The sequence below is a fragment of the Puma concolor genome, chromosome E2, assembly GCF_028749965.1.
Source record: "Puma concolor isolate L17-30 chromosome E2, mPumCon1.1.hap2, whole genome shotgun sequence".
NCBI classification, from domain to species: Eukaryota; Metazoa; Chordata; class Mammalia; order Carnivora; family Felidae; genus Puma; species Puma concolor.
In genome coordinates this window covers 60,962,907-60,986,314 of record NC_141681.1, presented here as the reverse complement: position 1 = coordinate 60,986,314, position 23,408 = coordinate 60,962,907, and the positions used below count along the sequence as shown (strand labels likewise).

Genomic DNA, 23,408 nt, shown 5'->3' with positions numbered 1-23,408 from the left:
CTTTTTCCACATTATGCTTTTCGTTTCTTCTTCTTCAGTTGTGTTAGCCAGGTTTTTCCAGAATAGTGTTGCATGGTGGTTGTGGTGGAGGTCCTCCCTTCCTGGCCCCCACTTTTAGTTGGAATACCTTTAGTGTTTAATATGCTTGCTTGCTTTTATTTGAGATAAATCTCTATTGTTCATAGGTGGCCTCCTAGTTGTGCTCTTTGCTAAGAACACTATAAGGAGAGGCTGTTGAAGTTTGCAAATGCTTTTTAACACGAAACAATGCTCACAGGATCCCTTTCCCCTTATAATCCATCGTATAGAACAGTCCCCTGGAATTGGGATATCTTCCTTTGTATTACTGGAATGGGCTAGACTTTTCTAGATTGGATTTATTAAACATTTTTGCATCTAAGTGCAAAAAACTGTTTATTGAACACCTATGTGCCAGTCCTGTGAGATAAAAATACAATGGTGGAAAAAGGCAGCAGAGGCTTTGCCCTCAGAGACTTTGGGTTTAAGTGCAGGCACTCTCAGTTCTACCAGGTTCACGCATCTCCAGGCACATCTCTGATCATATGGGTAAATTGTTATTGTTGGCCTTTCTGGTCTGTCCTTGGACAGGCTACCCCCTCAGCCCCAACATTTCATGCGATCGTTTCAGACAAACCTTTACTCGGCTCCTTTGTGATGCTTTCGTCTCAGCTACCTCCAAACCTGTATCTTCTGTTTTGTTCAACGGTAGGCGTGGCTGTTGCCATGGAGGCAGAAGCTGGACTGGGGAAGTGGGGGCGAAGTGGGTAGAGCAGTTATGCTTTTGATTGGCCAGAGGCGCTGTCACAGGACGAGTTCACCTGAGATCTGGGTCTTCCTGAGGGTAAGGTGAGTATGGGACCCTGGCAAGTACTAGCACAGCACATCTGGCCCCACTCTGAGTTGCCCTTTGGTCTGTAAACAGAGTGAGTAAGGGGTAAAGGTTGGGTCACTTGGCCAGGATGGCACCTAACCTCATCTCACAAGACTCACCTGCTGTCAGGTACCGCTGTAGGAGTATGTCGATCAGTGTCTCCTTTTCCGGAGTTTGACTCTTGAGACAGGATCTGTGCCCCGTGTTAGGACCATAGTTATACAAGAACACGTTAGCAACATAACACTTTTCTGACATGTGCTTAACACTTTTCTGACATGTGCTTGTCCCTTCCCATGGCTCCATGTGTAAAATGGCGTCACCTGCCATCATTTACTGCAGCAGCTCTTTAGTGCTGCATGTGTTACCTTTTATAAACTGGAAATTAGGTGTATATATAAGGACTTTATTGTAGTGGGCACCTGACTTTTTAGCTTTTTTTTTTTTTTTTTTTTTAATTTTTTTTAACGTTTATTTATTTTTGAGACAGAGAGAGACAGAGCACGAATGGGGGAGGGGCAGAGAGAGAGGGAGACACAGAATCGGAAGCAGGCTCCAGGCTCTGAGCTGTCAGCCCAGAGCCCAACGCGGGGCTCGAACTCACGGACCGCGAGATCGTGACCTGAGCTGAAGTCGGACGCTTAACCGACTGAGCCACCCAGGCGCCCCATAGCTTTTTTTTTTCTTACTAATATTTTACCTACTTGACTATCCTTAAGTGGAGACTTGCTGGTTCAAAAGGAATGGGCATTTTTAATGTTTTTAAAACATAGGCTGAAATGGCATCCAGAATTATGGTTCATGCCTGCACCAGCCAGCTTCTCACCAACATCAGTTTTTCTTTTTGATTATTTTTGAAATATCTGCCCATTTGATAGGCCAAAAAGGTGTTGACTGTAATATTTCACATTTCTTTGATTCCGATGTGACTGTTGGAACTTATCACTAATTTTATGAACTGTATTTTTTATTTTTACGGGTGGACATTTCTCTTATTGGTTTCTAAGAGCTTCTCACATTTGAGATATTAACTGTTGTCTATGTTGCAAAATATTTCCCCCCTCTTCTTCTGGTTTGTTTTTATTTTGGTTGCATCTTATAGCACAGAAAATTTGTACCCATTTTTATTTTCCCATCTGCTGAGTAGTGAGTGAGTGGTCTTTTGGTGGGCTCTGGCATTGGAATTATGCTTGGGCCTTCTCCTCCTTGTCCCTGTTCTTTGCTGTTGCACACAGTGCCTCTCTGAACACATTTGAGATCTGTACCTCTGTGCACATGGGCAGACAGGTCTATCAGTTAGATTTCAGAATCCCTAGGATAGGGGATGACCTTACAATTATGTATTAATAACTGCTGGAGATCTGGGGAGTATATTCAACTTATAGCTGCAATTTCCTTATGTGATTCTTGGTTTCAGAAGTTCCAGACTTGATTCTTTGGGGGTTTCTAAATTCCCTGCCATCTGGTTTAGAATATGACCTTGGACTCCAGCAGGGTGGGATAGGCAGGGAAGGGAGGAGACCCCCTCAGTGTTAAGGTGTCAGGGTTGCGTGAACCCACTCAGTGGGCAGCACAGTCTCTAAGGCCTCTACTAGTGCTTTTGTTTATTGTTTTGTTTTAACTTTGAATTTATTTTTTTGACTAGGTAATACATGCTCATGGTAAAAAATAAATAAATAAAAACAAAAAACAAAAGGAGACTATACAGTGAAAAAGTAAGTTTCCCTTCTTTCCCTGGCCCCCAGTTCCCTTCCCCAGGGGTGATCACTATTAATCACTATTACTAGTCTCATATATATTCTTACAGAAATTGTCTAAGTAAATGTTTTTATAGTTTCTTAGAATGCTGTACACATTTTCGTGTCCCATTTTGCACTTAACTACGTTAGAGGTCATCTTATATCCATTTATTTACAATTGGCTCATTATTTTAAAAGGTTTCATAATCATTATATGAATATGTACTACATTTTGTGCATTGTCAGCACTATTCAGTGACTATATTCTTGGACATATGTGATTATGTATTTCTGGAATAAATTCATGGAAATAGAATTTATAGGACAGGGTGTGTACATTTAAAATTTCAAGAAGTTATTCAAATTGCCCTCCATAAAATCTCCATTGCCATAAGCATTATGTGAGTACGCCCATTTCTTTTTCATACAGATACTTACATTGTCCATTTTTACAATTACTCTGTTCTCAAAGTCCTTTTTTACTCTCAGATCTGAAATGAACTTCCTCTGCAGTTGTGGGAAGGAGTTGTTAGGGCCTGATTCTTTTTTTTAAGTTTTTCCTGTTAAATTAAAAAAATATATATATATATGTATATATATGTATAATGTTCTTGCTGACCACAGGCTGTTCTGTTGCCCTTGTTAGAAAATCTTGAGCACATTTAAAGAACATCAAATTTGTTTACTCTAGTCCTGAATTTCTTGAGAAAAGAAATGAGTGAATTTTTGGTGTAGCAGTTGGCGTGTACCTTGTGATTGAATTCTTAAGGGTGTTCAAACGGTAGTATTATTAATGAGTAAGATGTCCTCCATCTCTTTTCTGTGCTCTGGAAGGGTTTTTATAACATGGTGAACTCATTGCTCATGGAACTTTTATGGAAGTTGCTCCTTAAATTATTTCATCTTTTTAAATTTCTTCCCTAGATTTTCCTCTGCTTTCTGAGTCAGGTTTGCCTGCCTGTATTTTCTTGGAAAAATTATTGATTCTCTGTCAAACCTTTTCATCCTACAGTTACTGTATGTAGTTTTCACCTGCTGGTGGTTTGTGCTTCAAATAGATGTGTACTGGGAGGAAAAATTACCATAGTAAACAAGTACATATATGAAGTCAAAGTTGTCCTTAATAGCTCTCAATTTTATCATCTAGTTAGAAGAGCCCTTTCCTGCTCCATAATTCTAAAAAGTAATCTTTTATTTATTTTATTTTGATTTTAGTTTTAGCATTTTCATGTATGCTATGACCTTCTCCCCCCAAGTGAAAGATTGGCTAGTTTTCCACCACTGTTTACTGAAGTAATGTGTGCCTTCCTGACTAGTTTGTAAATGCCACGTTTCACGCCACTGCCGGATACTTGACTACGTGTGGTCAACTTAGACCACAATTCCTAAGAGAATCCACTTTCTTATCATAAGTTACAAGTGGGTCTTTTTGTTGTTTTATTTCTTAGGTTTTGATGGTGTAAACAACCATCATTGTTATTTTTATGTAGTCTTTCTCCTTCAGGCATATTATAAAAGAACTTTCTTACCATGAGATTACGTGAAAATATTTCTTAAATTTTTTGTATGGATTGTTGGTCTTTTGATATGTGAATTTTCAAAATATTGACCAAATGGAACTCTTCCAGGTCAACTTTGGAACCATCGCCAAGTTCCCCAACATTAATATTCTTTGAAGTTCCATTAAATTATATAGATTAACTTGGGGGAGGTTTTAGAGCTTTAATATGCCAGATCCATACATCTCCCATGATTATCCTATGTCTCTCCATTTACTGCCTTTTATTATTATAATTTGTAATCTTATCCATGTGGATGGTATTGTCTTTCATTAAATCTTTTCTGTCTTTATAATGGCAGTTCTCTTCCCACTATTTAAAATTTTTAATTGCTGATACATATTTAGGGAGCCTGTTGTAAGTGATTTTCTTATTAAATTATTGTCAGGTCTGCTTCCATTGATTCACAAAATCTGAGTGAATGCTCTTACATAAAAGAGAATGATAGTTTTAGATCTTTCTTTATGCCTCACATTTTTCTTGCCTCGTAATTGGCTGGAACTCTGAAGAATAGTGTTCAACAGTGATAGTGCCAGAGATTTTTGTCTGCTTTTATAACTGAATTTGATCTGTGGTTTGTTAATGCTAGTTTTGTAGTGGCTTTTTAAATTATTCTGATTTCATAAAGACAATGGGAAGGCTTTCTATTTCTCTTTGTTGGTTTATGACCTGGGAATTGGCCTTTTCTTGAAGGCGGTATATAAGTCCTCACCTCTAATGCTGTCTGAATTCACAGCCATTTGGAGAATTAATTCTCTAACACTCTTTTTACATTTCTTCCATGTTTATTTGTCCATATATTTTTGTCTTTGAAATGTCTGCAGGTCCCTGGCATTTTGACTCTGTTCCCGTGGAGAGCTGCTTGTTCTGAAGTTCTGGAAAGGATCCTCTTCCCAAACAGGTGATTTACATACCTGAAGGTATCCTGTCACCTCTGAGAAGTTGCACTAGCGTCTTCTAGGGGACTGGAGTTTCCTCTGGGATATGAATGCCAAAGAGTAATCTTGGGCTTCCTGCCCTTTCATCTTTGCCATTCGGGCCTGCTGGGTTTGAGAGCTCTGCCTTGTCAGGGGCAGTCTCTCTGTCCCTCTTAGCCAAGCATCACTCTAGTCCTCAGAGACTGGATACTTGTCCTTTTCCTTCCCTGGCTTTGGAAGTCTTCTGCCTGGCAGGGTGCCATCTCATGCCCTCTCCTCTGTTGTCACCCGTCCTCAAGGAGGGCAGGGCAGACAGGGAGGCAGTGCTTGATTGCTGAGGATCTTCCTGATGGACGTGTGTGTGCGTGCGCGCGCCGAGTGCGTGTGTGTGTGCTGATGCTTCAGAGGACAGCAGTGGGAGAGAGCATGTGTGGGGGTGGTGTTTGTGCGTGAGCAGAACCGAAGCCCATCACTGCAGGGGGGAAAAGGGCATGGCAGAGTTTGCTACATTTATTCCCCAATGATAAATGAAACACCTTGTTTTCTCTTTAAACATTAAAGAAAGAACTTTAATTTTAAACTTACTGGTTTTCCATTTAAAACAAAAGCATAGAATTTTTGCTGCATATTGTTTTGTTCTTCCTTGGAAGTAAAGCCAGAAGGACAAAACTGTCAGGTGAATTAATTCACCCACCCAAACCTAAATTTCTTTCCCATATTGCCTACCTTCTTGTACCATTTGTGGCTGTCCACAGAGGGAGATGGTTTAGGTAACGGGAAATGTATAGCCTTAATTGGTTATGTTAGAAAAAAGATGAAAATCAGCTTTTAAACTCAGTCTAAGAGGTTTTTCTAAAAAGAAGGGGCAGATAATAAAAAGACAACTAGCTAAATAAATGCAGCAATACAGAGGATTATCAAAGCTGGTTCTTTCCTAGAGGGGTTGGTAGAAAAGTGGGCAGGTGAGGGTGGGTGACACACCAGAATGTTCTTTGGAAGCAAGGGCATAGATGTTAATCCAGGATGTTCTCTCTCCCCAGAAACTTCGCTGTGCTTCTTCAGCCATGTAATAATGCGTGCCTACATCTAAAACTTATTTTATTTATTTATTTATTTGTTTACTTATTTATTTATTCATTTATTTTTAAAGTTTATTTATTTATTTTTGAGAAAGAGACAGCATGAGCAGGGGAGGGGCAGAGAGAGAGAGGGAGAGAGAGAAAAAATTCCAAGTAGGCTCCACGCTGTCAGCACAGAGCACCATGCGGGGCTCAAACTCACAAAACTGTGAGATCATGACCTGAGCCGACACTAAGAGCTGGATGCTTAACCAACTGAGCCATCCAGATGCCCCTAAAACCAGTTTTTAAATGGGTTTATGTCTGTTAATTTCAATCTGTTCTACCATTGTTGGTACCTGACTTTGTGCCAGGCAGACACTAGAGGATACAAGTCTGGAAAAGTGAGTCTCTAATCCCTCGAGTAGAGTTTATAGTTTAGGCTGCAGAGAGGGGCAAGTTAACTGCAGCATTTAAAAATACATGTGAGGAGTGCTTGCAACACCTGAGAGATGGATAGTGCAGCTCAGGAGACCTATCGGAGGAGGTGGTGTTAGCAGAGCCCGAGGCTGGGGTTCAGGACAGGCACTCGTCAGAAGGGTGTGCGGTGCCGAGGGAAGGGGTCCTGAGCAGACCTGCAGACTGCCACTCTGGCCAGTAGAACTTTCCACAGTGATAGAGATGTTCAGAGGTCACCAGAAATGGTAGGTTTGGCCCTCATTCTCTGTATCCCCTTTTCCATTTTTGCTGAGAACAAAAATCAACCTCCACTTTTAGTAATGCCTGGCACCTTGAGCATTGTGGGCATTGGGTTGGTAGGCCTTTTAGGTATATTAGCTTATTTAATCTCACAGTTTTAAAAAGGGTTGAGGGCTGTTGTTCCCTGGTGTAGATAAGGGGACAGACTCCAGGATGTTGAGTAGTTGCCCACAGTCATGACACCCATTAGTAGCAGAGGTGACTCTCAAACAGGTTTGATGGTGCCCAGAGGTCATGCTTGTTACCCCTGTGGGAGGCTATGTTCGTGTGCTGCGCATGCATCTGTGTATTGCGAGTGTGCACATCTCTGCCCCCGTGGTTTGTTCACAAAGTGTTGTTGATGCCCTTGTAGGGCAGCCCCACACTGCTGCCTGATCCTCAACTTCTGGGACATGTGTGTATCTCCTTGCGATCTACAGGTCCCTGAGTACTGACTGTCACAGCCTGCCGCGTCTTTCCTGTTGACTCATGTTTGGTTCCTCCAGTGAAAATCTCACTTAGAAAAATGCTGCCTCCAAAGTACTTGTCTGCCACCAAACCCAAGAAGTCTTGGGCCCCAGATGTGCATGAGATAGACAGTGACTTGACTAAGGAGCCGGATGCCACCATAAGAGAAGGTGCAACTGACCCTGAATTCTTTCATCAGAGGTTTCGGAATTTCCTCTACGTGGAATTTGTTGGGCCTCGGAAGACACTGTTCAAACTCCGAAACCTCTGCCTCGATTGGCTGCAGCCAGAGACTCGCACCAAGGAGGAGATTATCGAGCTCTTGGTCCTTGAGCAGTACCTGACCATCCTTCCAGAAAAGATCAAGCCTTGGGTGCGGGCAAAAAAGCCCGAGAACTGTGAGAAGCTAGTTACTCTGCTGGAAAATTACAAGGAGATGTATGAACCAGGAGGTGAGGCACGGTGGAGGCTGTTGGGGAGCCATGATCTCCCTGGGGTTCACAGCCGCAGCACCATTGGTAGTCGAGGCCAGGTCACTCTCTTCGTGGGGTGCCAGCCTGTCATAGGATGTGCAGTGACACACCCCTAGCCCCTCTCTACTACCCACAGGATGCCGGTTGCACCCCTCCCCAGCTGTGACAGCCAGACGTGATGTTACCACCTGTCCCCGGGGAGTAGAGCGCCCCAGTTAAGAACTGCCGCCTTAAGGTGGTGTGGGTAGGAAAGGCACACCTCAGTGAGGGCCTCTGTGAGGAACTGACAAGCCTCTGTGCACCTCACAACCCTGGCCTGGGCTCCTTTTCATGACACAAAGGGTGTGTTACCCCAGAGAGCTGTGTGTGGCTGCTGTGTGGAGAGGAGGTGAGGGCGGTCGCAGCCACGTAGCCTGCCCAGGCGTGGTAGGAAGCTGAGGAATGTGGGGATCAGATCCCTCCAGCTTCCCGGGGAGGCAGGGGGTTGCACGGTTGGGGCAAGGGCAGACTCCACTCGGGGGAGCTATTTTGAGAACACAGGCGAGAGGTGATAGAGCATTAAGTCAGTGTCTGGTCCTCTCAGATGACCACAACAGTGACCTCCGCAGCGAAGACAGCATGAGCCGGAAGGGAGCAGAGTCCCCACCGCCACGTTCTGCGTCATCATTCTGCAGTGAGTAACTGTGTCAGGTTACGCCATTGGGGCAGACTTGGGCCCAGCTTCCCCGGCTACCAGCTCCGCCCAGTGCCCAGAAGTGTATGGTGGGCCTGGCACCATCAGTGGAGACAGCGGTGCAGATCTGAGGGGAAGGACAGTTGATGATGGAATGAGACATTTTTATATCCAAGCAGACACCAGTGTCTGGTGTGAAATATAATTTTTTTTTTAAATAATGAGAAAGTATTTGAAGCTGTTTGAAATTGGCCCAGGAGGGGCAGAGTTCATCACTACTTTGCCTCTAAAACCTGTTTTAAGGTCCTTCAAGAACTTTTAAAAAGGAAGCTTGCTTTTGGGAGGGCACGTGTTTTGTCTCTTTGGAGCAGGGTCATGTGCACATTGAGACTGGCGGGCGGGTCTGAAGTCATGGTCCAGAGTGTGGGGCTGATGGTGTGGCAGCCAGCAAACAACAGAAGTGTCTGCAGGGGACCGGCCTCTAAACCACGCTGTGGCGCTTGCTTTGCCGTCCGTGGCACTTGGGCAAAGCCTCCAGAAGTGGTGTTCTGGGTCCAGGGTAATCAAAAGAGCCCAGGTCATGCATGGGAGTCTGGAGACCTCAGTGTGGGATCCATCTCCTCAAGGGAGGAGGGGGATTAGGGCCCCCATCCTGCGTGGCCCAGAACCGTGTTAACTCCTCCATGTCTGGCTTTCTCAGGTGACCGGGACCGGGACTGGGACCAGGAGTGGGACCGGGAGCGAGACCGGGACTGGGATCTGGACTGGGACCGGGACCGGGAGCGGAGAGGCAGGAGCAGAGACCTGGGGTCTCGGGACCGCTGGCCATACCCCAGGAACCCCAGAGGCAGTATGTCCCATGCTCGGACTTCCCTGGTGGGCGTGCAGGGCCACACCACACCCTGTCCCTCTGTGACGCCTTGTCTCTTCCCAGGACTTCCTCAACGGGACCTTTCCCTTCCTCTGATGGAGAAAACAACTTTTGCGACAGAAAGAGAACGCAAACGTAGGGATTCTGTGATGGATTATGAGTCAAGATCCCAGGTATGCTTAGGTCTCCTCTCTTTCTGGAAAGGCCATCTTCATTTCATGGCAGAGAGGCCTTTCTTTCCCAGGAGGGTATGCTCATCCACCCTTAGAATCCCACCTGGGTGAGCAGAGGGGCACTTCTGCCCTGCATGGAGCCCAGGCCTGTCCGCAGAGGTGGCAAGTGGCTGGGGTGACTCCTGCCTACTTTCTGATTGACCCACATTGTCAGAGGAGCACTTTGCCATCCCACAACTGTGGCATGTGGTACGTCGGTCATGTCAGTGGTTCCCTATGGAGCCAGGGAAGCAGAACCGTTGCAGGGGTCTTTCTGGCCCACTGCAGGGAACCAGGGAGGCTGTACATCCACACAGCACACAGGCAAGAGAGAGCGAAGGCTCTGGAGCCAGCGAGGGCTGGGTGTGAGGCCCAGCTCTGCCACCTGCTAGGTGTGCAGCCTTGGACCATTTGCTTGACTAAGCTGAGCCTCAGTTTCCTCATTTGAAGAATGGATGCAGTGATTGGGTCAGCGGGCTGCTGTGAGGAGTGAGTGTGATTCATGTGTATCCAAGAAGGGCTTAATGTGATGCCTGGCATGCGGTCGGCACCGCCTGCGTGTCGGCAGTTCTGGCAGTAGTTTTAGGAGGCGGTATGCTGGGGAGATTAGTGGAGGGGAAAAGGCCTTGGGATCTGGGCTGACCTGTATGGAGTAGGGTCACTCGTGACCCAGCATTCTGAAGGGGAGCCGCAGCGTGGAAAGGGCTTTGAGAGGAAGGGGAGCCGAGTGCGAGGAACCTGCATCTCCTTTTAGCACTAAGGACCTCGCCCAGGTCAGGGAGTGACATGGTGTCTGAGGTCGTCTGGGTCCCCACATGCCCTGGAAACTTCAAGCCTTAACGACAGAGTGGAATTCAGCAGTCCCACAAATAAGCCTTCGTGGGATACCGTGTGATGCTCGTCCCGCAGAGCTCTGGGAAGGAAAAATTGAGCGCTGGGAAGCAGTTGTCCCAGTGGTTTGGATTTGGATTTGGATTTGAAAGGAAGCATCTTGAAGGCAGTAACCCTTGACTTCTGAAGGCCAGGTGAAGGTAGGGTCAGGAGGTCTCTGGCGAAGGCCCGGGGACAGGAACCAGACAGAAAGGCCAGGCAGGGGGGAACCCCGAGGGCAAAATTGCTGAGTCAGCCACAAGGTGGGGTTGGGCCTGGCTGCAAGGGTCTTGTGTCCTGCAGCCGAGCAGAGAGCTCAGGTCAGTCCCCAGTGCACTCCTGCAGTGGCACTCAGAAGTTGGCATCAGCCGATGGAAGGCTTCGGATCCCACACTGAAATCTCTGTCACTGGTCCCCTGTCTGGGAGATAAGGAATGCAGGTGTGTATGAGAGGGAGGAATCGGCAGTGTCCAGATGTTGGAAGCAGAGCACCCCAAAGCAGCAGTTACAGGGGAAGGGATGCGGAGGAAGGTGGGTAGGGTCGGAGGTGACTGTCCCTCCAGCCCAGATGTCCTTGTCCCTTGTGCCAGGGAAACTAAGTTTGTGACACACTTAGTTTGCTACTAATTTTGTTATCTTATTTGAAGAAACCAAATTGGCCAAAATTTTAGGAATCTAGACAAAAATACTAAACAGACTCACTCTTAAGCTTGGTTTTTGAAAACAAAAAGGCTCTGTGATACGCCCTTACCTCCGAGAATGTGGTGCGGTGTGCATGCACGGCTTGCAAGCCCTGCTCCGTTCCCACTTGTCTGTAGAGGATGAGCGATACGAGCCGTTGTTTAGGGGGTGTTGAAACAGTCATGAAATAAAGATGAGAGGAGGTTGCTAATTGGCTTTTGTCTTACTTTGCTCTTTAAATGCCTTTCCTCGACCCCGGTGAGGGTTGGCTCCTGGTCAGTGTAGGCCGAGAGTCTAGCCGCGGCGGGTCACTCCTAACCCGGCATGCCAGGCTGGCGGCAGGCAGACGAATGGTATCGTGAGGCACCCAGAGCAGGAAGTCCTCATCCTTTTTTAGCGCCGCATGTAACTCTCTGAGCTGCCTGCTCTCCGGGTGTCACCCATTCGAGTGGAACTCGGTGGGCGCTCCTGCAGGTTGAGGTGCCGTTTTGGCTGCAGATACTAAGTGACGAGCCACTATAGGGACGCCCACTTATGGAGATTAACTTTACCTTAAATAAAGCATTGTTTTTCTTTCATAGAACAGCGTAGTTCAAAATTCAGTGTGCTCTTATTTTACTCAGGCAGACAGAAAGAAGAGTGTGAAAAATAACCCTTCCCTTTTGCCTTTGCCCATGGGGTCTCTCAGCACTGGGGACGGTGACCTTTCTGACTCCCTGAGCCTCCCAAGTTCTTGACCTCCTCTGCTCTCTCTGCTAACGCCCCAGGGCAGGAGCCCTGGTTTCCTTCCTCTCAGTACGGATGTCCTGTGTCCCTGCTGGCGTAGCAGAATACGCCAGTGCTGGGACTCAGGACATACTGTCGCAAACCTGAGCCTAGTGGAGCTTTGGCTCTTGAGCTTGCCACCGGACAGGGGCTGGGCAACCAGCAAAAATGATGCCAGTTTGCTCTACAGGGTGCCTGTCCCGAGTTTTAGAGCCTCCTGAGCTTCTGTAGCTTGTGCGTCATTCTAGGCCTTCTCAGCCCAGACCCAGAAAGAATTCTAGTTTTGAAACTCTGCTCAGTTTTGGCTGTGGCTTTTGCTTTTCATCATTAGATGTTGGGAGTTGCATCAATGAGGCCTTCCTCTAAATCCCAGTGTATGTGCTGGTTTATCTTGTCGTGCGTGCCCTCTTGTTTCCGCATTTCACACGGCTGTGTCCGTGCCACTTCCCAGCAAGGAGCTGTAATAAATTCAATATCAAAATGTCTTTACATAGTAGTTTAGTAATTTACATTTTTTTTTTTTTATGTAATTCTTCTTGATGTTTGAACAACACGTCCCATTGCAGAAAACCCTCACCTGTAATATCGCAAGGCGGGTTGATGCTGACTCTCCCATTTTACAGATGAAGAACCTGAGGCTTAGAAAGATTTCTGTTCCCAAGGTTGCATGGCTCAGAAATGGTACAGTCCTCCTTTGGTCCTTGAGTTTTCTCTGGTTCCAAAACCTGTGGGCTTCCCACGGTGCTATGTCCATCCTTACATCCATCTCCAGGCCTCAGTGCCATCCGTGGTCCCTGGGACAACACTTCCCTGAGACTGCTGATGTCCTAGGGCATCAGTAAGAAAAGGTACTGTGAGGTCCTGCATAGGAGACTCTTCCAAGTAATTCAGGGACTTGTAAAATGACTTTTAGAGACGTGTTCAGCAGGTGGGAAAGTCAGCTATAAAATGAAGGCATTCAGTGCTTCAGGTTCCATCGGGGTTATTTGGGACATCTCCACACCTGGAACAGCACAGCATGTACCCATGTTGTGCAGTGAAGGTGAACACAGGACACAGTGGGACCGCGGAGGGAGGCTTAAGTCCCACCTCCTGACCAGACGCCTGCTGAAACACGTTTTCCGTCCCTGCACATGCCACGCGTAGTCCATGTTTGGCCTGTTGAAGCTCTCACACCACCGCCCCCTTTCTCTGTGTCAGAGTCTTCCCACTTAAGGCCCCACTGAAGTTCCTCTACCAAACCCATTTAGCACTGATTATCTGTACCCCACTTTATTGTTTATTGTTCTCTAATTGTTTCATGAGTCTTTTCTCTCCAACCAAATTATAAGCTGCATGAGGGCAAGGAATGTGTGTCATACGTCTTTTGGATCTTCCTCACAGTCTAGCACCAAGGTAGGTACGCAGTAGGTCCGTAGTAAAACTCGCCCTGGATCACTCAGAACCCCAGACACTGTGCGCACTTTCTACATATCTGTGTGTGTAGCGCCCGTATTGCCAGCATTCTTCTCTCTTGGGCACCCATGGAAGGACTCCATCGAGAGGTCTGTGTTTGGTATTTTAGGATGCCGTGTCATACCAGGACGTTGTGAACCTGACCGAGGACAGGAAGCCTCAGAACCCGATTCAGGACAACATGGAAAACTACAGGAAGCTGCTCTCTCTGGGTAAGCAGAGAGACCCAGTTACTGGAGCTTTTTGTCACCTGACTCTTAAAGCTGTAGGACATTAGACTCCATGTTAATATGTTTGGATTTTAAGGGTGATAAGAAGCCTTTGGAATATTTTAAGCAGAGAAATAAATGATGAGATGTGTTTTTGAGAAATCATTCTGGCTTTGGGTATATTGAGTGTATTGTACAAGGTCGTGGAGAATGGGGAGATGGCTCTTGCCACGAGTTGGTACTTTTTCTAGAGAGGTGGCAGTGAGGATTTTTAAATACCTACTTAGAATGGGATCCTGAGTTCCAGTTTGGACTTCCCTTGAAGTTGGCTAGCATAGTGGGCAGTTGGCTGGCACTGAGGAGAGAGAGCTTTACAAGGCAATGGAGCCTCAAGGAGCTCTGGTGTTAGGGGAACAGCTGAGGAAGAGTCAAGAAAGAGGAAGAGAATCATGGAAGCCAGTGAAAAAGAGGGTGTCAGGATTTAAGTGTTCATTACAGGAAGGTGAAGACTGAAAAAGGTGCACTGAATTTCAGGACATGTAGTGGTCTCTGTTCAGATTTCTAGGTGGAATCAGGAGAATTAGTTAAAATTCAGGTAATAAGTCATACAGAGAAAGACAGATACCATATGTTTTGACTCTTACGTGGATCCTGAGAAACTTAATAGAAGACCATGGTGGAGGGGAAGGAAGAAAAAAAGTTAGAGAGGGAGGGAGCCAAACCATAAGAGACTCTTAAAAACTGAGAATAAACTGAGGGTTGATGGGGGGTGGGAGGGAGGGGAAAATGGGTGATGGGCATTGAGGAGGGCACCTGTTGGGATGAGCACTGGGTATTGTATGGAAACCAATTTGACAACAAACTTCATATTAAAAAATAAAATTCAGGCTAGGATGGGCTGAGGAGTGGACAGTAAGGACATGGGACTGCACATAGAAGACACTCCAGGAGTTGGGCGTGGGCCACCTCCTGTTTAGTGGTTCCTAGGAAGGTAGGCACCATCTTACGGTGATGAGTCTTGTGCCCAGCTGGAGCGTAAGCTGTCATATCATTCTTGTGAACAGGGGTTCAGCTTGCGGAAGATGACGGCCACTCCCACATGACACAGGGCCATTCATCGAGGTCAAAGAGAAGTGCCTACCCAAGCACCAGTCGAGGTAAGCACGAGGCAGGTTGTACCTAGTGGCCATTTGAGTTAATGAGATGGGAGCCGTACATACGTATTGGTAGACCTGTTACATTTTATATTCACACCATCATCCCAGAAGTCTCAATGTTACAGGTATAGGAATTAGGGAGTATTTACACTTGGGGTTTCTTTTCAGGTCTAAAATCTATGCCTGAAACCAAAAAGTCAACCCATCGGCGGGGAATTTGTGAAGATGAATCTTCCCACGGGGTGATCATGGAAAAATTCATCAAGGACGTTTCACGCAACTCTAAATCAGGACGGGCAAGGGAATCTAACGATCGGTCCCAGAGGTTCCCCAGAAGGCCAGACAATGATTGGAAGGAAGTTTCGTTCAACAAGAGGGAGTCGGTGATTCAGGAGAGGGGCTATGAAGGGAATGGCTTTGGGGGAGGCTTTAATTTTAACTCGAGTCTTGTTTCCAAAAAGAGAGTTCTTGAAAGAAAAAGGCGCTATCAGTTTGACACAGATGGGAAGGGTTCAGCTCACGAGCAGAAGGGCTATGCAAGGAAGAGACCTTTTGAATGTAGTGAAATGAGAAAAGCCATGAGCATGAGCAGCCTTAGCGCCCCCTCCTTCACTGAGTCGCAGCCACTTGATTTTGGGGCAATGCCCTATGTGTGTGATGAATGTGGGAGGTCTTTCAGTGTGATTTCCGAATTTGTCGAACATCAGATCATGCATACTAGAGAGAATCTCTATGAGTACGGTGAATCGTTTATTCATAGTGTGGCTGTCAGTGAGGTTCAGAAAAGTCAGGCTGGAGGGAAACGCTTTGAATGTAAGGAGTGTGGGGAAACCTTTAATAAGAGTGCCGCGCTTGCCGAACATCGGAAAATTCATGCTAGAGAGCATCTTGCAGAATGTAATGATGAGGAGTATGAGGAGCCATTCATGCCTAGCCCAACCTTCAGTGAGCTCCAGAAAATATATGGGAAAGATAAATTCTATGAATGTAAGGTGTGTAAGGAAACCTTCCTTCATAGCTCTGCCCTAATTGACCACCAAAAAATCCATGGTAGAGATGACAAAGATAATGAGCGTGGGGAAGGCTTTAAACCCAGCCCACCCCCCAGTGATCTTCCGAAAACGTATGGTAAAGAGAAAATGTATGAATGTAAGGTGTGTGGGGAGACCTTCCATCACAGCTCATCCCTGAAAGAACATCAGAAGATCCATACTAGAGGAAACCTCTTTGAAAGTAAGGGTAAAGTGTGTGAGGAAACATTTATTCCTGGTCAGTCCCTTAAAAGGCGTCAGAAGACGTACCCAAAAGAGAAGCTGTATGACTTTACAGATGGTGGGGATGCCTTTAGGCAAAGCTCAGACCTCAGTGAGCACCAGAAAATTCATTCTCGAAAGAACCTCTTTGAAGGCAGGGGGTACGAGAAGTCTGTCATTCATAGCGTGCCCTTCACCGAATCCCAGAAGAGTCATACTATAACAAGACCACCTGAAGATGATGAGGACCAGAAGGCGTTCACCGTCAGCTCTAACCCTGATGACAACCAGAAGGTTCCTCCTCAAGAAAACGTCTATGAGAGGAAACCATATGAGAGGTCTGTTATTCATAGCTTAGCCTTTGCTAAGGCTGAGAAGAGTCACAGTGCAGTGGGGCCCAGCAAACCAAAAGTGATTGCAGAGTCTACCATTCAAAGCTCAGGTGTTACCGAACACCAGAAAGCCCATGCTGGAGAGAATACCTCTGAAGGAAAGAAATACGAGAGGTCTGTTATCCATAGTGTAGCCGCTTTCAAACCTCCCAAAAGTTGCGATGGAAATGAAGTCGTTGAATGTGAAGAGAAGGGAGAATCCTCCACTTCTGTTTCAGACCGTCATGATAAGCAACAGAAAACTCCTGCCAGAGAGAACCCTAATGAAGGGGGTAAGAATAACAACTACAAGGACTCTGTCATACAAAGTGTATCCCATATGGAATCTCAGAAAAGTCCAACTAGTCAGGGATCCAGTGAACTTAAGAAGGATGGCGAATCATCTACTCCCACCTCAAATGTCCGTGAACATCAGAAGGCTCGTTCGAAGAAGAAAAACATTGAGCGTAGGAACTATGAGACCTCTGTAATTCACTCCCTACGTTTTGGTGACCATCAAACATTTCGCCCTAGAGAGAAATTCTACGAATGTCCAGAGTGTGGAGAATCTTTTGTTCGTAGCTACGACCTCACTGAGCATCTGAAGATTCACGATAGAAAGAAGCCCTCTGGAAGTAAAAACTACGAACGTTCTGTAATTCGCAGCTTAGTCTCTACTGATCCTCAGACGAGTTACGCTGAGCAGCAACCACAGACAAGTTATGCTGGACACTCATCACAGATGAGGTACTCTGACCAAGCAGCGCAAACGAGTTATGCCAAACACCCAGTGCAGACGAGTTACTCTGGAATGCACATGAGTTACGCTGTACAGCCAGGGCACATGAGTTACACACAGCAAGCAGCACAAACGAGCTACATGGTGCAACCGACACAAATCAGTTATGACGAGGAGCAAGCGCAGACAAGTTACGCTGAACAGCAAGTACGCAACAGATGCAGGGAGTGTGGGGAATGCTTTGCCACCATCGGAGACCTTGGTGCACATCAGAAAATCTATGCCCGAGAAGAATTCCATGGTCGGAAGCTCTTTGGAGACACTGTTATTCAGGGCATAGGCCTCGAAGGGCCTCGGCCGGAAGAGCCTCGGCAGAATGAGCCAGATGAGCAGGACGAGCAGGACGAGCCTGAAGATGCAATCTATGGCTGTAAGGACTGTGGGCTAGGCTTTGCGGATCGCGCAGACCTTAAGGATCATCAGAAAGTTCATGGCAGAGAGTATCTCATCGATAGTCGTGAGTACACCCATTCTGTAATCCACACCCATTCTGTCAGCGAGTATCAGAAAGATTACATTGGAGAGCAGCTCTATGAATGCCCGGCATGTGGGGAATCCTTCGTTCATAGCTCATTCCTTTTTGAGCATCAGAAAATCCACGAGCAAGATCAATTTTATGGCCAAAGAAGGTATGATGAGCCTTTTGTGCAGCCCCTGGTCATCAACCCACGGAGGCCTCGTGCCCCACAGAAGAATCCCACTGCAGGAACATCCCTTCAGTGCCACGTGTGCGGACAAGACTTCATTCATGGCTCTGTCCTCGGTGAGCATATGAGAATTCACACCAGAGAGGATTTACCGGAACAGGGCCAGAGAAGTGAAGATGCAGTGAGTCCAGGCTTAGCCCTTACTGAGTTTCAGAGAAGTCAAACCGAAGAGAAACACTATGAATGTAAAACATGTGGAGAAACCTTCCTCAATCAGTCAGACCTTAGGGAGCACATGAGAATTCACGAGAAAGACGAGCCCTATGATTATGGGGCCTCTTTTGTTCATACTTCATTTCTTACTGAGCCCCCCAAAAGAGATTCACCATTCTATGAATGCAAGGACTGTGGGAAGTCCTTTATTCATAACACCGTTCTCACCAAGCATCAGAAGCTTCATCTTGAAGAAGAGGAAGAAGAAGGAGCCCAGGAGGTGGAAGCCAATGTCCTTGTTCCACGAGAAGTGCTGCGGATCCAGGGGTCAAACGTAGAGGCTGCCGAGCCCGAGGTGGAGGCTGCCGAGCCTGAGGTGGAGGCTGCCGAGCCCAATGTGGAGGCCGCCGAGCCCAATGGAGAGGCCGAGGGACCAGATGGGGAGGCTGCAGAGCCAGATGGGGAAGCCGAACAGCCCAACGGAGAGGCCGAACAGCCCAATGGAGATGCTGATGAACCAGACGGGGCAGGGATCGAAGACCCAGAGGAAAGAGCTGAAGAGCCAGAGGGAGATGCTGATGAGCCAGATGGGGCAGGGATCGAAGACCCAGAAGAAGAAGGCGAAGATCAAGAGATTCAGGTTGAGGAGCCATACTACGACTGCAGGGAATGCGGAGAAACCTTTGCTTCCAACTCTGCCTATGGCGAGCACCTGAAAACCCATGCCAGGGTGATAATATTTGAGCCTGGAAATGTCTATGGGGAAAGCTCCCGCTACACTGAACATGCCAGCACCAGCACCAGCGACAACGACAGGGCCGATGACAAGTATTTCAAGTGTGATGTCTGTGGGCAGCTTTTCAGTGATCGCCTGTCCCTCGCTAGACACCAGAATACTCATACCGGCTGAGAACATAAGTATAAAGGTTAGGAAACCTTCACTTAGAACTTGACCCTTACTAAACCAGAGACTTCAGACCAATCCATAACAATGTCAGAAGAAACTTACCTTGGCACGTACACACCTGACTTTTAACATCAGACAACTCAGACTAAAAAGAAACCAAAGGTGGAAACTGCTTTGGTCTCAGCTCTCCCCCATCTAGCTCTCCCCCATCCAGCTGTCTCCCATCCAGCACCAGTGTGTGCATATGGGAAAGCTCTAGCACATACCTTGCATCTGAGTGACCTTATTGAGGGAAAACCCCAGGGGTTTTTGAGACTACAGAAATCGCCCCAGTCAACTGTAAATGACATTTCTGTAACCTATATATAATGCTCCCTGCAGTGTATATAAAATAGCATATCGTAGCAAAACAGTAATCACATATCTTTGGATTTGATATGATATACAGTTACAGTTTACTGTGCAGAGGTACCTTACCTGGTACTCGGATTTTTTTTTTTTTTGGAGGAGGAAGAGAGCAACAAATTAGAATATATTTCTAAGCATCTTAGATTCTGAGAAAGACTTCTTGTGCATTATTTGGACCCCATTGGTATCGTTTCGAGTAATTGTGTGTCATTCCTTACTCTTAAGTATTCCTGTACAAGTGTAAGCATGAAAGGTAAAATGTCTTTTATTCTTTGCTGTTTGAAAAGAGAAGTGTTTTGAACTTCCTTTTCAGCCATTTCGTCAACACCAACACTTTGGAACCTAATGCTGTGTAAGCCTTTACAATATGTGGATTGGCCTTTTGTGACCCAAAGTGGTTGGTTGCCACATTGTACCTTGCAGTGGTTCTCATGCTAAAATATTACAAGTTTTGTTTTTTTTTTTAACCAACCTGATGTGTGTTTGATAACGAATTTACAAAAACTGAAGCTTTTCCCTATAAATCCTACGTTTTTGCCTTTAAAGAGTGGGTTGCAACCATCACTAGATCACAGTAGTGCCTACTGACGGTTGAGAACCAGAGGGAGAGACTTTTGTGTTGTAAATAAGGATGCAGGCTAACAACTTCCATCACTTCCTTTGTGCGCTTCCTGCCTTAAGTGACAAGTAGCATCGTGGCTTCAGTAGTGTGAACTGCCACAAGTCAGTCTGCACCCTGGGTGCCCAGGAGCTAGTATCCTTAGAGCTTTCTATCGCTTACCTGATTTCTTGTCTTCACCTGTCTGACCCTCCTCCCCCATGTCTAACTTAAATTTTAAAAATTAAAAAAAACAAAAAAAAAAAAACAAAAAACAACAAAAAAAAGCTTTCTTTACAGTCAACTTAAGCTTAACATGGACTCAGGTTCCCCAGCAGCCTTAATTTGTTTCCTTACCATCTGTTCCTCCCTCTTGCAGCCCTTCTAAGTATTTCCGAGCTATCTATCCACTAGTGTCCACGTTTGTCGGATCACCTCAGTTTTCCATTTAATCACAAATTGACCTCATAGCTTGAGGTTTCCTGTGTCCTGTTCTGTGGACCACCTGTACTCCTTTTGCTTCCCCTCCCCTTGCATAATGACTATTAAATTTTTTGGCTTTGAGTTGGCTGGAAAAAAAAATTAAAAAAAAAAAAACCTTAGAAGTGGATCTGTAGATTAAGTGAGCAAAAGACAACAGCAGATAATTTGAGCAAGCAAAATTAACCTATGTGCTGGGGGAACGTGTCTAAATCTTCCTCTCCTAGATCCGCGTGGTTAGGGCTTGGGGAACGTGTGTCAGAGCTGCAGGGAATGCCAAAGTTGAGGAAGGCTGTAGGGTTGAGAGCACGAAGCAGGAATGAGGAAGCCAAAGAAGGAAGTCCTAATACATCGCCAGATCTAGGAGGGTGGGGAAGCAGACAGAAGGAAAAATGGGAAGCAGGGCTGGGAAGCCCAGGTTGGTGGGAATGAATTGAGCCGGATGTCCTGGGCAGTGAAGAAGGGGCCTTTTTGGTATAGGTGAGGGCCAGCTGCATCGAAGGACCTGAGGTTGGAATGGACAGCCAAGAAAACAGGAGAATCGAGGCCCCACAGCACAGGAGGGGGACCCTTTAGATGGGAACCAGCGTTATGTTATCAGGGTGAACTTGGGTTGATCGCTGTTGGCAGTATTAATTGGTAGAACCTTTTCAGAAAACAACTTGCCAAATGACAGGGTGTCCATTCCAATCTCATGTTAGTGAAAAATTAGGAATGACATAAATGCCAAAACAATAGGACGATTACGTGAAGGTATTCATGGACTGTATGCAGCTGCTTGAAAATGATAATCGAGAGTTATGTAGCAACGTGGAAATATATTTACGGAATATTAAGTGGAAAAAGCAGGACACAGAATTATATTTATACTACAATTATAACTGATTAAAAATGTATGCTTATAGTCAAAAGCTGTTGTGTTGTTGTTGTTGTAGGCTAATAGTTGAGCATTATTTTCTTAAATTCTTTGAATGTTCTTTATAGTAGTGTTACTAAAAAGTTTATAATCACGTTTCCATTGTGAACATAATTTGAACACATCATCAGACACTTGGAAAATACAAAAAAGTGGAGGAAAAAAAATCCATATTCCAACCTTCCAAAGACAGATACACACTCTTCAACATCTTGTTTATTCTTGTTTCTGTGCACAGGTTTATGATTATAACTGTGTCAAAACGTGTATTCAGAATAGCCGTTATGTTACCTTTGTGGAATTATGGTTAAACACTTTCATCTTAATGTTTTCAAATGTTCCTTATGATAGTGTTCTTATAACAAAGTTTATTATGTTTGTTTCCATTACAAGCATAATACATACCCAGAGGAAAATTTGGAAAATATAGTAAATTAGAAAAGAGGAAAAAGTCACCCATATTCCCGACACCCAACAACTACTGTTAACATCTTGATCTATTTCCTCCATCTTGTTTTAGTGCACAAGCTTGTGATTATAACAGTGTTAAATATGTATGCATAAAGTCTAAAATGAAAAAAATACTGAAAATAATTAAAATAGTGTTGTCATTGTGGGATTATGGTTAAATATTTTGTCTCAAATTCCTTGAATGACCTTTGGTGTTTTGGTATTAAATCTTGTGTATGTATTTCTCCATTACAAATATAATACATACTCATAGCAAACTTTGGAAAATTCAGTAAAACTAGAAGAAAAGTAATTCACCCATATTCCCAACACCCAGCAACAGTTGCTGTTAACATCTCGGTCTGTGCACCAGTCTATGATAATTAGGGTGTTAATGATAGGTATACATAGAGTCAAAGATGGGAAGAAATATGGAAAACAATTAAATAGTTGTGTGGTCGTTGTGGGATTATGGTGAAATATTTTGTCTTGGTTTCCTCGAATGGTCTCTATCATAGTGTTTTGGTAATCCACCTTTATTACATATATACCATTATAAACACTGTATGTGTTCATTATAGAAACTTTGAAGTTACAGAAATGTAGAAGAGAAACTCACCCATATTTTCACCATCCAAAGACTGTGGTTAACATCTTGATATATTTTCTTCATCTTGTTTCTGTGCACAGGTTTTTGGTTTGTTAATATGGTTGTGGTTGTTCTATCTATCTGTAATAGTGTCAACAATAAAAATAAAGTTAAAAATAAGATATTGGTCAGTCTCCTCTTTTGTCCATTTTACAAGTTTGGGGTTGGTAAATATAGTCTTTTGTTATGACCAGAAATCCAAAAGCTCAGTGCCTCCTTAGGCCCTTAAGTTTGGCTTACAAATCTTACTCCATTTTTAAGTATTGTATATCTCAACAATTCCTTTTAAGAGTGCATGATTATGCATTAAATTTTTTTTTTCTATGTTTTTATTTTATTTTTGAGAGCGAGAGAGAGAGAGCAGGGGAGGAGCAGAGAGAGATGGAGACAGAATCTCAAGCAGGCTCCAGGCTCAGTTGTCAGCGCAGAGCCTGATGTGGGGCTTGAACTCACAGACCACAAGATCATGACCTGAGCTGAAGTCGGACGCCCAACTGACTGAGCCACCCAGGCATCCCTTTGAGTCCACGTTTTTAACTGCACTTATATATATTCCAGTAGCGTTTTTTTAACTTGATAACCACAACTATATTTCAGTTACTTGAGTTAGCATTTTTAATTTTTAATCTCAAATAGGAGATTCTCTCAAACAAAAAAACCCCACAAACAAGAGTGAGCCCTTAACATAAAAAGGTTAATATCATGGTTTAGAATCTCTTTAAAGTGTCTATTTCCAACTCTTCCTTGAGGTTAAAAGTTTTCAGGGGAGTCACTTCCCTTATTTTAACCTGACTTTACCACCCAAAACATCTCACGCATTTGGTAGGGTGTCATTCCCCGGTGAACTGGGAGTTTTTTGTTTTTTTGTTTTTGGGTTTTTTTAATATAATTTATTGTCAGATTGGTTTCCGTACAACACCCAGTGCTCATCCCAACAAGTGCCCTCCTCCCTGCTCATCACCCACTTTCCCCTCTCCCCC

The 23,408-nt window shown here is 45.1% G+C and overlaps 1 protein-coding gene across 5 annotated transcripts in view; it reads left to right on the top strand.

Moving 5' to 3' along the window:
- PEG3 (paternally expressed 3) overlaps positions 1-22,548 on the top strand; it is a 32,850-nt gene extending 10,302 nt beyond the window's left edge. For 2 of the 5 annotated variants that reach the window (XM_086690782.1, XM_086690779.1), the window contains 9 exons: positions 731-2,607; positions 5,015-5,091; positions 7,344-7,823; positions 8,428-8,517; positions 9,218-9,367; positions 9,452-9,561; positions 13,481-13,583; positions 14,645-14,737; positions 14,906-22,548. In XM_086690782.1, coding sequence (XP_086546908.1) covers positions 7,430-7,823; positions 8,428-8,517; positions 9,218-9,367; positions 9,452-9,561; positions 13,481-13,583; positions 14,645-14,737; positions 14,906-18,930 — 4,965 coding nt within the window. In that variant the 5' untranslated portion in view covers positions 731-2,607; positions 5,015-5,091; positions 7,344-7,429 and the 3' untranslated portion in view covers positions 18,931-22,548. The remainder of the gene's footprint in view (positions 1-730; positions 2,608-5,014; positions 5,092-7,343; positions 7,824-8,427; positions 8,518-9,217; positions 9,368-9,451; positions 9,562-13,480; positions 13,584-14,644; positions 14,738-14,905) is intronic. The other 3 variants (XM_025914638.2, XM_086690781.1, XM_086690780.1) reach the window with 2 other exon arrangements.
- Positions 22,549-23,408: the final 860 nt, after the last annotated feature.